Source organism: Elephantulus edwardii, unplaced genomic scaffold, assembly GCF_000299155.1.
Source record: "Elephantulus edwardii isolate Elephantulus edwardi_28Jun2011 unplaced genomic scaffold, EleEdw1.0 scaffold00020, whole genome shotgun sequence".
Classification (NCBI taxonomy): Eukaryota; Metazoa; Chordata; class Mammalia; order Macroscelidea; family Macroscelididae; genus Elephantulus; species Elephantulus edwardii.
In genome coordinates, this window is record NW_006399770.1 from 16841657 (window position 1) to 16859972 (window position 18316).

The following is an 18316-nucleotide window of genomic DNA, read 5'->3' on the forward strand; positions in this document are numbered from 1 at the left end:
ACATCCTGCAGCAAGAATTTAGTATCCTCCTCACTTTTAGCAAGCAAGATTATATCGTATGTATAATACAGGTTTTAGGTGAGTCTTCCTCTAATGCTGATGCCATATTCTTCTTCATAGAGTCTGACCTTGCAAATTATCTGCTCAGCATTCAGTCTGAATAGGGATAGATAAGATGCAATAATCATTGTTGTTCTATGTGCTATTGGGTGAGAACTGACTCATAGCTGACCCTGCTGTGGGTTTTCAGAGACAATAAATCACATGAGAAGAGAATGCCCATCTTTCTCCTGAAGAGAAGCTGGTGAATTGTAATTGCATGTCTCCAGGTTGGCAAGACAGCTCCTTACCACTGGGTTACCTGAGGATACAGCAAATAAGGAGGTGCGTTCTGTATAGTCAGACTAAAAGGAAGATTAGGATCAAGTATAGGAAAATTAATGCATAATGACTCACGCTGTAAAGGCTGGGCAGAGGGAGGAGGGAGAGTTGGTGGTCAGCGGAGGAGATGAGGTTAGAGATAAGATGGATAAAGCTTAATAGAAAGATTTCTTGCAAAATTTTAACTGTCAATGGACTGATATTTTTACATGTGAAGTTGAAATTTTTTCTAGGTTAGACGCAAATTCTCAAAGGAACTTAACTTAGTATATTCTTTTTTTTTCTACAGTCTGTGGGGGTTTTGGTCTTGAAAATTCACAGCCGAATAGATATTATCTGCCATTTATTTTGTCCAACATTCTAATTCATCATGTACCATAAACTAATATGCAGATCCATTTCAGTTTAAAGGCTTCAAGGAAAACCAATACAATTTGCTGACAGGAATTCAATAATAATTATGAGCAAATATTGGGTAAACTATAAATTAGATCATAGTCTCACTTATTATCATAGTTAGGCTCCAAAGACCACACCGCCATGCAAAATCAATATTATGTGAAAATGGAGAATGGCCATGTCATGTTACAAAATATAAGTAGTTCCAAACCACTTAGAATTTGGCCCAGTGAAGTTAATGTATAACCTTTACCATCACAATCTCACCTAAAACGTTGGCATTTGACTGGCAGTTGTAGGCTGTCAAAGTAAAAAAGTGTCAGCTGGTAGTTTTTCCTTTATTGCCTTAATAATGACATGTCAGATAAGGAGGTAGTTGGTAAGTGAGCAAGAGGTACATAGATTCGAGAAACTCCTATCTATGCTATTGTCTTTGCCCTGAATCCCTATTGAAAAGAAAATGGTACCAATTTATCTTTTTCAGTCTCTTCTGACTCCCTATGTTTAGATAGTTACAAACGAGGCTTGTTGGTGTTGAGTTGATTCCACCTCATAGTGATCCCTGAGAGTTTCCAAGGATGAAAATACTTACTGAAGCAGACTAGTATGTCTTTCCCCTGCACAGCACCTGTTGGATTCGAACCACCAACCTTTTGGATAGCAGCCAATTGTTTTAACTACCATGCCACCATGACCCTGTCTCCACATGAAATAGTTAGGATTGTTTTTATTGTTAATTGTCAGTCAGTAAATTCTGACTCATGCAGGCCTATCGTGTGCAGAGTCCAAGTGCTCTATAGGGTTTCCAAGCCTGTGGCCTTTCCTAAGCAGATCACCAGGTGTTTTTACCAACATGTCTCTGAGTAGGTTCACAGTGCCAACCTCTAGTTAATATTTGGACATAATCAATATCACCACCCAGGGATTCCCTGGATTATTCACAGAAGTTTCTGCATTATCTTTTCTTTCTGGAGATCAGAGTTACTAGTGTTCGTTCCCTTTCATTCCATCACACATTCTCTCTAGCACTGACAGCTGCATAACCTATTACAGTAGGAAATTATCATAAAAATTATATATTATTAGAATCAGGAAGCTCCGGTGGCATAGAAGTAAGGAGCTACACTGCCAACCTGAGGGTTCAAATTCACCAGATGCCTTATGGAAGAAAGACAAGAAATCTCCTCTTGTATCATTTATTGCCACTGAAAACTCACTGAAGGGTCAGCTAGAAGTTGGCTATAACTTGACAGTACATACAACATTTTAACAATCAGATAGAATCTTAAAAATTGAAAACTCTTCTTTGTAGTAAAGAAAATACAGCTGTTAGAGAGGGGATATAAGAAAGAGGAAGGGTTAAAACAACTATGAGATATCATCTCACCCCAGTCAGAATAGCAAAATTTAACAGAGCAGCAAACAACAAATGCTGGCGAGGTTGTGGAGAAACTGGAACCCTTATTCACTGTTGGTGGGAATGTAAAATGGTGCAACCCTTGTGGAAGGCACTATGGTGCTTTCTCAAAAAGTTGCAAATAGAGATACCATTTGACCCAGCAGTTCCACTACTAGGAATATACCCCAAAGAGACCATAATTGACATCCAAGCAGATAAATGCACACCCATGTTTATTGCAGCTCTGTTCACAATAGCAAGGAGTTGGAAACAACCTAAGTGCCCATCAACAAACGAGTGGATAGAGAAGCTGTGGTATATTCGCACAATGGAATACTATTCTGCATTGAAAATCAAGGAACTCATACAATATTATTCAAAATTACTGACTCTGGAGAACATTGTTCTGAGTGAAGTATCCCAGTCACAAAAGGACAAATATTGCATGGTGCCATTTGTAAAAGAGGACTGACCTTGGGGTTGGGGAGAGACTGAGAAAGATGGGTTCAATAATGTATACTGCACTGAAACAGATGAGGGAGAAAACTGTTTAAAAGGGATATGTGATTAGGTATTTCCATCATGACAGGAGTCTAGAGTGATGGCTACATGGTGGAGTGGACCTTGGGGAGGATTTGTAAAACAATGAAATAATTTTCTTTTACTTTTACAAGAGGCTGGTGTTCTTTGTGGGGGAGGGTTGGGAGGAGAGAAATGTGCAACAATGAATGAACAGAAATCCAAAATCTCTGTAAATTTTTACTGAAATTAATAATAAATTTAAATTTAAAAAAATTTAAGTTAGAGCAAGGAAGGCAATGGGTTTATAACTGCTCGTGCTAATAACACTATTATCATGGCATGGAAGAGGAATAGTGGAACTGTATCCACATTTACAATATTCTTCTTACCAAAACCATTTATGGAAAATAAGAACTGCATTGGAACATGTATCTCTGGAATGGAAATGATCATATTGTTAATATTTCTAGCCTTAAACTTAAAATATTACATTGTTCAAAATTATTTGTTATATATTTGTTTAAATTTTTCCCTCTTTTAACAACTGGGATCTAGAGGGAAGAGAAAAGACCAGAGAATGGCCAAAATTATTGGGACAGCTATTGCTGCCAGTTTAGGGCCTGTGTCAGGAAAAGGAACAGTGTCATAAACAGTGCCACCCAAAGGTAATAAAGGAGGTCAGACTTGCTTCCACTGTGGAAAGCTCGGCCACTTCAGTAGACAGTGTCACAGATGAGAACCCCCACTCACTTGCTTTAAGTGTGGATTTGAAGTACACATGGCCAAGGGCTGCCCACATCAGGTCTTCATGGCTGACAGGACTGACAGGACCCAACTAAGGTAAGTATATTCTTTTTCTCCTGGACACAAGAGCCTACTATTTGGTCCTAAAAGCCTTCTAAGATCCCAATTCTTCTCACTATTTCTTAGTTGTTGGAATTGACGGAAAACCTCATAAGCAGTTCCTTACTTCACCTCTGCCTTGCATGCAGATTTTGGAGCTGTAAAACAATGCAGTGGTAGATGGAATTTGGCCCAGGACTTAAGAACAATAAATGACGTAGTTGAGCCTCTATATTTTGTGGTTCCTGACCTTTATACTATAATTTAAAAAGTGCTAGTCAATAAGCCTTTTATTTTAAGAACTACCTTCCTTCTGTAACACAAGTTGTGCCACTGTTAGAACCTGTACTTAGAATAGTTAAATTTGTGTCTTCCAGGCTGCAACAGTTCCATGATACATCTTCAAGGATATGAACATGTATGACTAAGTACAATTCATAATATTGCATCTAAATTCCAAAATCAATCTCCACAATAGTCTACGTGTTTCCTATTGCCAAAAGGGCCCTTTAGAGTAGTGAGAGAAGATCTTCATCCTGAAACCTACAGTGTCCCTTTTCAGCAGGAAGTAGCTAAGAGAATACGCCATCCCCTTTTCCTTATGAATCAGGGTGAAGTCTCTCTCAGGGAGGAGTGACAGGGAATGGCAAAGGATACACTGACAAAGGAGATTAATCAGAACTGGCTTTGACAAGCACTGTGGCAATGGGACAATTAAAACAGACTTTCAAGGTGGGGGGAATAAAGAGGAATGAACCTGGGGGGTAGAGAAAATAGTACAACAATGAAGAATAGAAATCCAAAATCTCTGTAAATGTTCATTAAAATTAATAAAATTTAATAAAAATTTAAAAAAAAGAGGAAGGGAAATGCAGAAAAAGATAGATTATCTACAAAGTGGAGACAGAAACAGCTTAGCTGAATGGCTTTCATAATCTAATTAAAGATTTAAGGTGATTAGCAGTATGAGATTAATAGATCTAGATGAATGTTTTGTAGCTTCAGCTAGACTTTTCAGCATTGGATACAAATCTCCACCGTGTGAGAAACTGAGGCTTGTCACCAGAATAAATTTAGCTTTTGGATATAGGTGCAAGGTCCACTCAATTACAATATTAAAATATCTCCAAGAGTAGTGCAAACAGTTATTATTAAAGCTGGCAGAATTAATATTGATGTTCCCTTGCCCAGTGTTTAGCTAACTAAGAGAAGCTTATCATGACCGGGCAAGTTGTCAGGGGTTCTCTAGAATGAGGGGTGCTGGAAAGGTGAACAAAGTTTGAAATTCATTTAGAGTTCTCCCTCAAGTGTCAGCTTAGTCAAAGTAAAGACTTCAGCCTTGTTTGTACTTCCAATTGTCTTCTTGGATGAGTCATTGAGGAGATCCCTGTAGTACAGATATATTTTGAATGATGTTAACTGAAAAAGAAAAAAGCCTACTCTTTGGCAAGGAAAAGGTAACTCAAAATAGATAAAAGCTAATATAAAAGAGAAGTACCTGCCAATCTGTGAATTTTGATGGAGACCTCTGTGTCCAGGTCAATGATAATTAAAGACTACTTTATGAGTGTCTCAAGTGATTCTCTTTAGGGCACCAGTACTAACAATGAAAAGTGGATCAACATAAAAACTGAGACCGCAAGTGGAAGGACATATATACAGGGTTCTGAATAGTCATGAGAAAAGACTTGATCAGATTTCATTTTATAAACTCACTGCAGTCGAGTCCATTCTCTTTCTTTGTAAACCTATGGCATAAAGAAGAACTTTCTCAAGGGAGCTCTGGTGGCCTAGTGGCAAGATGGTGCACTGCAATCCCAGAGGTACGCGGTTCAAATCTACCAGATGCTCTGCTGGAGAAAGAGGGGGCAATCTCCTCCTGTACCAGTCAGATCTGATTCAACGGTACACGTTAAAAAAAAAAAGTTTCCAAGGCTGCAAATCTTTAAGAACTTAGACTGCCTCGGTTTTTTGTTCACATATTTTCTGGTGGATTCAGAAAATGACCTTTGGCTCAGCAGTTCAAGTCTTAATCTACTGTATCACCAGGATACCTTATTTTAGTTAAAATAATAAGAGGGTCAATGAAATTCATGTAATAGTATCTTGCAGGTTAACATTCCTTGTTGCCATTGAACATCACAAGCACCATGTGGTTTCAGTGATGTTATTCTGCCACTGAAAACTAACTGGAGGATAACCATGAGTTGTTTCTGACCTGACAATACATATAAAAAAACTTGAGACAGATAGTAAAGAACTTGCTTAAAGACATATAGAGAGTTGTTATCGATGCTGGGATTTGTATTTACAAAATTTTCAGAGTCACAATATCATACCCTACATTATCTGAAACCCCACCTTGATACACAAAGACTATAAGTCAGCTAGCATTTTTTGAACCACAATGAAGCATAATAGCTGGATTTGAAGTGTTCATTCCGTTTACAGTTACCAGTTACGTTTACAGTTAACAGTTATCAGTTAAGTTTACAGTTAACAGTTGAGTTAATTTTAAGTATTGGCCACCCTATGAGCAACAGTTGGAAACCTGGTCCTATCCTACACCATTCGCATAGTCTCCATGTTCAAGTCCATTGTTGTCATAAGTATATCAAGCCATCTCATTGAAGGTATTCTTTTTCACTGTCCCTGTATCTCTCTACACATTATATATTTCTGTTTTATCTTTTATAGCTTCTAATTTTCTTAGATTCAAGAATTATAGTTAAACATTCAAATTATTAATATATTTTTGCTGTTATTCTCCTTATTTTGAGTCATATCAGCAAATTAAGTTCCTTCAGTGTGTGAAAACATTATTCACATAATTCCTCTTCTTTGAGGAAACAGTTCTTCACTAGGTTTTTATTTGAGTGCTTTCCAACCTGAAAGGCTTATTTTCTTGCACTATACTGAAAAGTGTTCCAATATTCTTTGTTGGTGGTAGTGATTTCCTTCGAGTTGAGCATGATTCATAGAGACTTCTCCAAATTGCTAAAGAGTAACAATATCAGTTTCAAGACTAAGGTGCACCTGATCCAAGCCATGGTCTTTTCATTTACTTGCTATACATTTGAAAGTTGGACATCTATAAAGATGACAGAGGGGAAGACTCAAAGCCTTTGAGTTGTGGTGTTGGAGAAAAGTATTGAATATCACATGGACAGTCAAAATAATAAAGAAATATGTCTTGGAGAAAGTGCAGCTAGTGTGGGTGTTCCTTAGAGGAAAAGATAGTGAAATGTTGTCTTATATATTTTAGGTATGTTGTTAGAAGGGCTAGTCCTTAGAAAAGGACATTATGCTTGGAAAGATAGAAGGTCAGCCAGATTGACTTAGTGACTCTATCAACAGGTTAAAGTATATCAGAGATGATGAGGGTGGCACAGGATAGGGCAAGGTTAAGATGTATTATTTATAGGGTCATTGTGGGTCACCAACTCAGCGGTATCTAGCAACAACAACATAGTCTGTATCCAGAACATTGGTTCGAGTAGTCTCTTTGCTTTAGGGAAAAACCTCTCTCTACCCTCAGTTTCTTTAGCCCTCACATTCCTTGATGGCTTGGTGATCTCCACGTTTCTCTCCTTTACAGTCATCCATTTTACTGTATGTGTGTGTGTGTGTGTGTGTGTGTGTGTGTGTGTGTGATTTTCTCCTAAAGTGGTTAGGTTGAAGTGTTTAAGACACACTGACATTCTTTTAGTAACATATCTAAGAAAATTACTCTAAACTCATTGCTATTAAATCAGATGTACTCACTGTTGCTTCTATAGCATATTTTCTGTGGTTATAAATCAAAATCTTATTGATCACAAGATTGGGTTATCAACAATCTGTTTTCTGTAGATGATACAACTTTGTTTGCTGAAAATAAGGAGGAATTGAACACTTGCTGCAGAAGAACAAAGACTACAGTCTTCAATATGGATTATATCTCAACAGAAAAACCCCCCAAAATCCTCACCACTACATTAATAGAAAACTTCACGAGAAAGCTGGAAAAGACAGAAATTACCAATAATTTCATCTAACTTTGATGTGCAATAATCAGCCTTGGTATTGTTTTCGTTAAATGCAGTTGAGTTACCTGCAAAGTGTAGTCACTCTATGTACAATAGCTCTGAAGTCTGGTCTGTCCTGAGCCAGTCTCTCTGACTTCAAAGCACCAACCCCCAGTGCCTCATACTGTATCAATCCATCTCATTCAGTGTCTTCCTCTCCTGCACTGTCCCTCCACCCTTCCGAGCATGATGTCCTTCCCCAAGGATTGGTGCTGCCTGGCCACATGCCCAAAGTATGTGAGACGGAGCTTCAAAATCCTAGCCTCCAAAAAGAAACTTGATTTCACTCTCTCCAAGACAGATCTCTTTGCTTTCTTGGCAGTCCATGGTATGTTCAAGACTCTTCTCCAGCACCACAATGCAAAGACATCAATTCTTCTATCATCATTAGTGATTACCCAGCTCTCTGATGCATAACAACAGTCAAGAAATCAAAAGATATGTTTCAGTGGAAAAGTTTGCAGTCAAGAACCTCTCCAAAGTGCTGAAAAACAAGGATACCATTTTAGAGACTAAGGTGCAACTCATCTAAGCCATGGTCTTTTCAATGACTTGTTACAGAGTTGGATCGTGAATAAAGAGGACTGATGTTTTTGAATTGTGGTACTAGAGAAGAATGTCTTGGACTGGTAAGAGAATACATAAATATGAGTCACAGGCAACTCGATGGCACACAACAACAACAACAGAATGTAGCTGGTGTAACCTTCCTTACAGGGAAGAAAGATGAAACTTTGTCTCACACCTTTTAGGTGTTTTTAGATGGTGCTAGTCCCTGGAAAAGGACAGTGTGTGAGGAAAAGTGGAAGGCAAAGGAGGGAAAGTCCCTTGATGGGATGGATTGACACAGTGACTGTAACAATCAATGGGCTCATGTGGCAGGGATGACAAAAGGCACAGATAGGGCATGGTTCATGTCTGTCATTCATAGGGTGACCATGAATCATAGTAATTATAGTCAATTTGATGGCACTTAACAACAGCACTATATCATTAGGAAGAAGACTGTCCTTTTTTTCTCCCATCGGGCAGCTGGTAGATCTCAACCATCTGCCTTTGGGTTGACAGTGCAGCTTCTTACCTACTAGGCCACCAGAGATACCGTAACAAAGAGAAGCATATTTCAAATAGGAATACATCCTATTTGTTGTGTGCCACTCAGTCAGTTCCATTCAGTAGAACTTTCCTATAAGATTTACCAGACTATGATCTTTATAAGAGCAGATGACACTGTCTTTTTCCCTGTGAAGCAGCCAGTGGATTCCAACTTCCAATCTTACAGTGTGTAGCTGAATGCTCAGCCACTAAGCCATCAGGGAAGTTAGTATTCCAACACATAAACACATATTCTCAGGGATACAATTCCATACATAATTGGTCATCAGGATTTGGCAATGTTTCCATAGCCACTGCTTCATCCTCAGACATAAATATTATTATCTAATTTTATTTAGAGGAAAACTAAAAAACAGAGGATGTAAAAACTTTCTTTGACCAATACACCTATTCAGGATATACCATAAATGGTACTTACATTAGCTTTCTCTGAGTTTATACCAGAACTCTTTGCACTCATCTATCCGCTAATAAATGTAGATAAAATGTCTCAGTGCATACACCGATAACCATAAATGTTTACAGGAACAGATTGCTACAATTGATTTGAGGAGCTGAATGTAGGCAGGTGAAAGACATTACCCAAATGGTATGGAGAAGAATAGCCACTAACACTCAGAGGTATAGTTAGTTAGCAGTAAAGATTTGGTAAGAACAACCGGGTACTCCTGTGGAAGACAGAAAAACCATCCATCAGGCCCTAGACAGAGGTAGCAATGAAACAGAGTTTCACTTCTTTAAACAGAACAAAACAAACTCATTGAATACTGGGAGATTTTATGTTTTCATTTTGAGGAATTTCAACAAAAGTACAGACTGAAGAGGTGGGGAAGAATAAGAGATTTAGTGGCAGGAACTAATGCACAAGGTGAGAAAAATGAAGTAGAAAGAAATCCATTTATTAAAACCTACTTAATTTAGAGTTGAGACTTCCAAGTGATGAAAACCTCTTGTAAATTTTCTGTCTGAAGATAGGTTTGGTTCCAGAGAGGGAAATGTGGTTTAGCATGTTAATGGATTTAGTTGTGGAGAAAGGAGAACTGTGAAGACAGGAATTAGAGGAATGTTGACAGACTACACTGAAAGAGGCTGTATTTTGGAGAATGTGTTAATAAAGATGTCACTGCATAGCAATTTTCTTCCTATTTCCTGTAAGTCTGCTTGCAACTGAACTAAGAAAGCCATATTCTTCCCGTAAGATAACCTCAAAGCTCTAAGAAAATCAACAAACCCACATGCAACAGACCAAAGGCCATCAAATTTAGGTTGTTGACCTCTGCTCACATTCTCTGAATATCACAAACATTTGCAAAAGAGGTGAGAAGTCATCTCTGGTTCTGTCTCTTCTCACTCTATACAACTTTTCCAATATGTATACTCTTTCCTGTGTTTCTATTTGAACTTTGCCTATGTTAAAAATTTCACGGTCTTAGAGAATATTTTTACACTGATGAAATGCTTTAGAGCTTGATTTAAAATTCTTTCACTCTGTCATTTTTCCCTTTTGACTCAAGTTCTCTGCTTCAAACATTTAAACAATAATAAATGAACTTTATTATTTAGGTCATAATTTTGCCTTCAAAAAGCAACTATCACATGCTCTGGCCCTCTCAAGATTCTGCATTCCCACTCTCTCCCAGACCTTTATTTGTTTTGTTACCCTGACATAACAATCAAAGCTAAGAATTTGGGCAATTCAAACAGTAAGACCAAGTGAAGGATTCTGAAGCTTCGTCTGACATACTTTGGACATGTTGCAAGGTGGGACCAGTCCTTGGAGAGGGATGTCGTGCTTGGGAGGGTGGAGGGACAGCACAGGAGAGGAAGGCCCTTGATGAGGTGGATTAATTCAGTGGGATAACAGGAGTAGGTGTGTTGGAGATGGTGACATTGGCACAGGACAAAGCAGGGCTTTAGGGCTGTTGTACACAGGGTCACTATGAGTTACATACATAATAACAACAACAACAATAAAGACCAAGTGTCCAGTACTAAAAAGATGGTGGTTAGATATAAGTGAAGAAGTTAGAAAGTATTGAGCGTATGCTTCAGTGCTTTCCACTAAGGTTATAGGAATTCAAGTTAAGTAACTTGTTGAAGTAGATAAGTATGTGGAGAACCCAGCTAGATGTTTGAAAATACAGCAAAACAAATAACTTGTGCCCACAGGTCCCTTCAAGGACCCCTTCCTACCCCAGCAGGAGAGGTGAGAATTTGGGAACAGTGGGTGTCTGCTAACTTCTCTTTTTAATTGCTCTTGTCTAGTCTCTTCCTATGGTGGAGTCCACTTCATGGGGGATTTCTCAGAAGCTCAGCCTCAAGGGGAAGTTATTCCTCAACAGAAAGAAGTGCCTGAGGGAGACTGAGTCCAGAACTGAGCCTCTGGTTGTTTTGTAAGAAAAGACTTTTTACAAAAGCAGAAGGGACTGGTCGATAGACTAGAAACAGGAAAAAACAAAGAAAGGAAATGGGGCTAGAAAGAAGATAAAGGAGTGTTTCAAGATTCTAAGAAAAACAAAACTCATTGAAAAATAGTGGATTCTGACACATAATTTGGCTCACTGTGTCATCTGATGTCCTTAAAGAAAATTAACAAGAAGTATATTGCCTAATAAAATATTTTTTCAGCTTTTTGGATAATATACCCACATAATTTATAAAGAGACACCTACCTAAAAATTTTGACTTGCTTTTTAATGATTCAGTGCCCATCTTTTTTACTTTTTTTTTAAGGTCATTCAACATTAACGTTCCAAAGCTAACGTTCCTATTTTGGTAAATCTCAGTTTCTTCTGACTGGACATCTCACACTAACTCATAAACATTCAAGATGCATTATTTTTCTCTTGTTTTAAAGAGGGGTGGTAGATAGACATAGGTTACACACAATTACAGGCTCATCTTATTCATACTATATTTCGTGAGAAAGAGAGAGGAAGCTGAGGAAAAGCTTTAACTCCTTTAAACTGCTTTAAACTCCTGAGGGGTCAGCTCTGGATTTGTTCCAACTTGTAGTCAACGATGACAAATTCTAGTTATGCCTCCTTGGACAAGAAACCAAAATCGAACTCATCGCCATCGATTATGCCTCATAGTCACACTATAGGATGGAGTAGAATTGTCCCATAGGATTCTCAAGGCTATTATCTTTACACAAGCACATCGTTCTCCTGCTGAACTGCTGCTACTTGGAGGAAGAATATAGCAGTTGCCACCAGGCCTGATCACTCCTTGAGAAGCCTGATAACATCTAAGACAGCAGATCAAAGACCAGACCAGACAAAGGATCCTGTTAAGCCTCTGGGCCTGATCACAAAAGCCCAAACTCAAGTTAATAAACATCCCCAAATTCTGAGAAAAATACTATCTTCCCTAGTCTTCCCTAAAAACCTCTACTAAAGGAAACCACCCTTGGCCCTTGACTGCCTGCTTGCCATTTTGACTCTCTCCGCTTGGGGTCAGGTCACTTTGGTGTCCCCTGGATCATGCAATAAAGTCCTGTTCCTTTCTTGGGACCAGTTTTCTTCCTTTCTTTCTCGCCCTCAATTCTTTTCTATATAACACTACATCTTTCTTCATTTGAATTGCTGGATGATTAGAACTGTCAACCCTTCAGTTATCAGCTGAGATTTTTAACCATTGTGACACCAAGATCTCTTCTGCAGGAACAACCAACCACTCATCCTTCTTTATAACAAAAGAGGCTAGCCAGCCACCTACATGAAATTTTCCCTTTTGGAATTACTTAAGTGGCAGAGGCAAGACTTGTTTCCCAGAAAGGACCCCTCCTGTACCACTCTGCCTGAAATGACAATTGAAGTCTTTCCTTTTTCATAAATGCAGAAACTTCAAGGATGGATGAGACACATTTTATAACTTTTTGACTTTTAGAGGCCAGGAAGATAAGAAAGGAACTTTAATGACTGATATGTAGAGGAAATGAGAGAATTAGGAAAAGGAATTCAGAAACATGAGAAGCATCCTGAACAAAGAAGAGAGAATTTTGCAAAGCACCTGGGCCCAAGAAGGGCAAGGAACACGCAAAGCAGAATGTGGAACTACTTTACTGAACAAGATTGCAGTGATAGGAGTTGGTTTAACCTCTGGTTCTGTCACTAATCGGTTGGGTGTAATCCGATAAGTAATTTACACATATTGTGTCATCTCTCCACAGCAAAAAGAGGAGGCTGAGAAGAACAGGCAGTTGTTAGGTCCTATTTAATAACCAACTCATACCTGACATTTTAGTGAGTTTTCAGAGAAAATAAATTGTATGGGGGGAGAAAAATCTATCTTTCTCTCAAACTGTGAGCTTTCAGGCTGACAGAGTAGCTCCTTAACACTAGGCTACTAGGTGTGTATAAGCCTCCTTGAATAAAGACATTGTGCTTGGAAGGGTAGAAAGAGCCTGGATGAGATGGATTAACTCAGTGACTGGGGTACTGACTGGTGATAGGGTGGTATTAATAAGCTCAGAATTCTCCATATAGGTATCAATTATAAAACTATAGTTATTTTTCTTCAGCCTGCAAAACTTTTGTCATGTGGAGTAGTTTAATCTGTTGTTTACCAGAAGAGGAAATGCATCTATCCGAGATGCTGGTGAAGGTGGTTCTACAGTCATATGTAAACTGTATCTTAATCGGCTGTTTACCAGGAGGAGAACTGGGGGACTTCCTGAATTACTGATACATAGATGGGAACTGTCCTTTTCAGATGTAGAAATCACCTTTTTTTACTAACAAAAGTGCATTGTTAAATGAGCTGGCATTTCACCTTAGTATATAAGGCCATGACCACTCCCAGACGGGGAGGCAGTCTTAGAGGTGACTCATTGTCTCCCAAATCTGTGTAATAAAGTGCATTTATGGATATTGCAGTCCGTTTGTCTTATTGGCGACTGACTACGGAAAGAACCCCTTGCTTTCAGTAACACTGGGGGTAGGTATGTCAGAGACAATACGGGTGGCTCAAGATAGAGCAGGGTTCAGAGCTGTGGTAGATAGGGTCCTTATGAGTCACAAAAAACTTGATGAGATGTGCCAACAACAAAGCTCTGAGCTCTGGGGTTTCTCAGGAGAAGAGGGTGGCTTATGCAGAAAAAGAAGACAGTGAGGTCAATACCCTCTCCCAATTTATTATTTGACTCATGACCTGCTTTACACTTTGGATTTCCACTTCAAAATGCATTAAACAAATATTCATTCAGTACATGTTACATAAGATTTAATTTGCAAAACAAGACTGCTGCTAAAAATGGTCTGAAAATAGCTGGTCTAATGGTTTCTAAGATCCTTTCCTGCATTAACATTTTATGACCTTAATCTAGGAAAAACAGATTGATTCCTTCTTCACCATGGGAATCCTAAAGTATGAACAGTTATTTTGAATAATTAAGGCAGGGAAATGTCATAGACAACACTTATGTAAAACATGTCACTTCATAAAAGTATATTAAGAAAAGTAAAAATTTTTTTGCAACTTGATGTTTCCATTCCAGTGAGGACCATTTACTGTCATTAGCAATAGCACAAACTTTCCTGAATTTTCTGGGTGTTTTTTTTTTCAAAGTAAGGACATCTACACTTGACTGAAATAGAATGTGCACAGATCTACAGAACTAGCAATGTATTACATTTTTCACCAACAGAATGACAAACAGAAAGAAAAATTAAACAATAGCCAGAACTCTTAAAAGGATAGCCATCAGGAATAATTTTTTAATTTATTTACCTTCAGTCAACAATAGAAAATAGCCAAGCCAATGTCCACACACACACAAAGATACCTATTTCACAACTAAGGTACCAATTTAAAATAAAACACACTTCATAAATTTCTTAGTTTAGAATTCTCCACTTCCTCCCCTCCCCGAACTGTGAGAATTAATTCAGTAACTATGGTACCCCACAGACAATCAGCTATTTGGACATGAAGAACATTTAGTCTAGGAAATCTAAAATATTATCAATTTCCTTTGTGAGGATATGTCATTGCTTTTTGGTGGTTTATGTTATAGTTTTGTTATATTTAAAAATATTTTTTCCTTCCCACTCCAGGAAAATGTACAGGTAATAAAGAGAGATTCTCCTCAAAGGCATTGGGTCTCCATAAATGACAAAAGGAGGTAAGAGCATTAAAGCAAGTCACAGCATGCCGCACATGCGCTTTGCAGGTGACTGTGGCAAGTCGCTAAATTAATTGGTCTGACAACACTCAATTAGTTAATTACACATTGATTAACAGATTGATTATTAGTAACTGCAAATAAGCCCTTGAAAATGGAGGGTTACTTTTCTTTCAGCACCTGACTTTTTCCTATCTACTGGGATAACCCAGATAAAGATTTAAAAGTCTCAAATACTGTTTCTGCATTTTTTTATCTGTGAGCAGGACACTGTTTTTTACAGAGTATTCCTTCTATTTGTAGTCGTAAACTTTTATTTGAAAAAAAACCCTCAAAACAATTGTTTTCAGTTTTCTTTGGAAAGTTTTAGAGTGTGACTCACCAAATCTCATGTCATGCTATTCGAAGAATCTTTGCTAGAATGGAGGAAGGAATAAATGTACTTTCTCCTTCATTTTAAGTGAATGAAGAGCACAAGAGGTAGATTAAGTATTGAAAAATGTATTTACAACAATTAAGCAATACAGGAAGATATTTGTAGCAAGTAAAATTCTTCTCAATCATGTTTCTTAACTTTCTACAAGCTCTTCTGGCGTGGCTTTAAATTTCCAAGGTTCTTATTTATTTATGTTTCAAAAGTGTGATTGTCCTGACTAAATTCACTGCAGAGATTCACAGGCATATATTCCCAGGAAGAATCTGCTATAGTAAAGCTGATTCAGAAAGAATACACTCCGTAGGAAAAATCACAGAGTATTACTGACTTTAAAAATAATTAAGAAAATTTATTTTTGTAAAGCATTCCTTCCAAATTGCAAATGAATATGGTTATATTAAAGGTTTTCTTCATCTTAAAGAATTTAATTAGCCTAGTATTTACTTTCACAGCTAATTTCTCAGAAACTTTTTTTTTTGGTGTCACTTTAAGTGTTCATAAACAGATATCCATTAATAAGTTTACGATAAAACACTGACTTTGAAGCTGATCTGTAAATAGATAAACAACATATTAGCCTCTCCTATTACAAAATAAAAGTCAATTGGTTTAATAACACTTTCTCCCCAGATAGCCAAACCAGCCCAGTGACTTACTAATGTATCTTGCGTCGTCGTGGTGTTGAGTCCTACCAAGGATGGGAGAGTTTGGGACATCCAGTTTGAGATCATTGCCATAGTACTAAGCATAACGCCAAGCTTCAGCAGTGGAGGACTCATTGCTGTGTAGCTAATGAGTTTTCATAGTGACTGATTAGGATCCGGAGCTAGGCTTGCAGCGAGAGAGGCGTGACTGCAGCAGCCACAACTACAGCATGAAAGGAGATCAACTTCCCCAGCTCTCACCACTCCCAGACCCCACTTCCTTCACCCTCCTGGGAAGAGCCCTGCCCTTTCTTTTCCTCTCTAGCTGGACACTCAGCTGGGCTATCAATCCTGCCCCACCCCCAGCTCAAAAAAGATCTTAAAATCTTAATGGGCTTTACTGGTAATTATCAGAGCATAGGTTGGAGGCAGGGGGAAACGTGAGCTTTCCCAGCTCCACTTTAGCCAGTTACCATCAAAAGAGTCCATTTCCTCTGGGGTTTGTGTAAGTAGAATCAGCTGCTCTATATTCTTCATAAAAACAAAACACCTTAAATGGAAGTCTGCCAAAGGGCACTTTTCAAACACCAAACTTAGTATCGACAGATTTCTCTGGACAGGGACAGAGTGGTTTTAGGACAAGCATGAAAACAAAGTCGGCAAATGATTTCCAAGCAGATCAGCTACTGAGATTAAGTGGCAATATATATATATATATTTAAAAATTATAATCTAAAATTAGCATAATTTCTTTTAAAATAATTAGCCAAAGCTTCATAGTTGCACCCTGTAGAGAATATTACTCTTGGCAGCTTACACAGGAATGGAAAGAAAAGGCAACCCAGGAAATAAACTTTTGTTACAGGCTCCCAGTTATTCTGCTGAAAATGATTACACAAACTTAGCTCTATTTTCCTCTTTATGAGAAATGACAGGCTGATGTTTTGAGACGAACATATGATTTATTAAAAAGGGCACAGGATTTAGGCTCAAGAAGACTAGGAGTCTACCTTTTGTTGTTCTTGAGTTAGCTAAGTGACCGGGCCATGACTTAATGTTTTTTGACTTAATTTTTTTCTACATTACATGAAGATTGGACTCCATGATCTTTAAGGTCCCTTCTAGCTCTAAAATGTAACAATCTTTTTATTCTAATTTTGTTGTAAAATGTGGTATATTGAATCTAGAGCTTATGGGTAATTTTATCTTCTCCTTTTACAAATACAACAAATTTTCCAAACCCAAAATTCAGGTCCTGATTGGAACGAACATGAATTTTAAAATGGAAAATATGAAAAGAAGACAGATAGGGAAAAATAACTGAATGGAAATTAAATGGAAAGGAATCTATTACCAAAATGGAGGGGGGAATGTTGTTTTGATTCCTTAGGAGAATTCTGCAATTGTTTGCACTCAGAATTTTCAAACAAGAGATATATATTTTTTAAATACTTTTGAAATGGAAACAGCCCAAATGTCCATCAACAAGCTAATAAATTGAGAAACTGTGGTACATTCACATGATGGAATACGGCACTCAGAAGCAACAATTTCAAGTAACACTATATAACATGAGAGAAACGTAGGTGAGCAGTATGTTGATTGAACTCCGTCTCATAAGGACAAATACAGCATAAGACCATTACTGTAAAAACAGAAAGATAACTAGTTATTGTTGTTGGGTGCCATCGAGTTGAGTATGACTTACGTTGTTGTTGTTGTTATGTACTGTCGAGTCGCTTGAGACTCATAGGGACTCTGTGTACAAGAGCCTTAAAGCCTGCTCTATCTTGTGCCAGCTTCACTATCTCCAACACACCTATTCCCATTACCCCAATCACTGAATTGATCATCTCATCAAGGGTCTTCCTCTCTTGCTCTGTCTCCCCACCCTCCCAAACATGATGTCCCTCTCCAAGGATTGGGATTGAAGCTCAACATCAAGAAAACAAAGATTCTCACCACTGGGCCAATTGGCAGCATCATTATGGATGGTGAAGAGATTGAGATTGTTAACAGTTTTAGTTTGTTTGGTTCCACAATCAACATTCTTGGTAACAGCAGCCAGGAAATCAACAGACAAATTGCATTGAAAATGCCAGCTGTCAGGGGCCTCTCCAGAGTACTGAAGAACAATGATGTTGGGCTTGAGAGTAAGGTGTGCCTGATCCAGGCCATAGTCTTTGCGATTGTGTGCTATGCATCAGAGAGCTGGACAATGAGTAGGTATGATAGAAAGAGAATTGATGCCTTTGAGCTGTGGTGCTGAAGAAAAGTGTTCAATATACCTTGGACTGCTAGGAGAACAAACATGTTCATCCTAGAGAGGGTGAAACCAGGCTGCTCCCAGGAGGCAAGAATTCTGAAGTTTTGTCGGACATA

The 18316-nt window shown here is 38.1% G+C and overlaps 1 protein-coding gene across 2 annotated transcripts in view; it reads right to left on the minus strand.

The window, feature by feature from the left end:
* Nucleotides 1–18316, minus strand: part of OLFM3 (olfactomedin 3) — a 383079-nt gene that overhangs the window by 91146 nt on the left and 273617 nt on the right. The window contains exon 1 of one of the 2 annotated variants that reach the window (XM_006882453.1): nucleotides 15947–16176. The exons of the other annotated variant lie outside the window; for it this stretch is intronic. Coding sequence (XP_006882515.1) covers nucleotides 15947–16069 — 123 coding nt within the window. The 5' untranslated portion in view covers nucleotides 16070–16176. Of the gene's footprint in view, nucleotides 1–15946; nucleotides 16177–18316 lie in introns of those variants that run through there. 2 annotated transcript variants of the gene reach the window in all.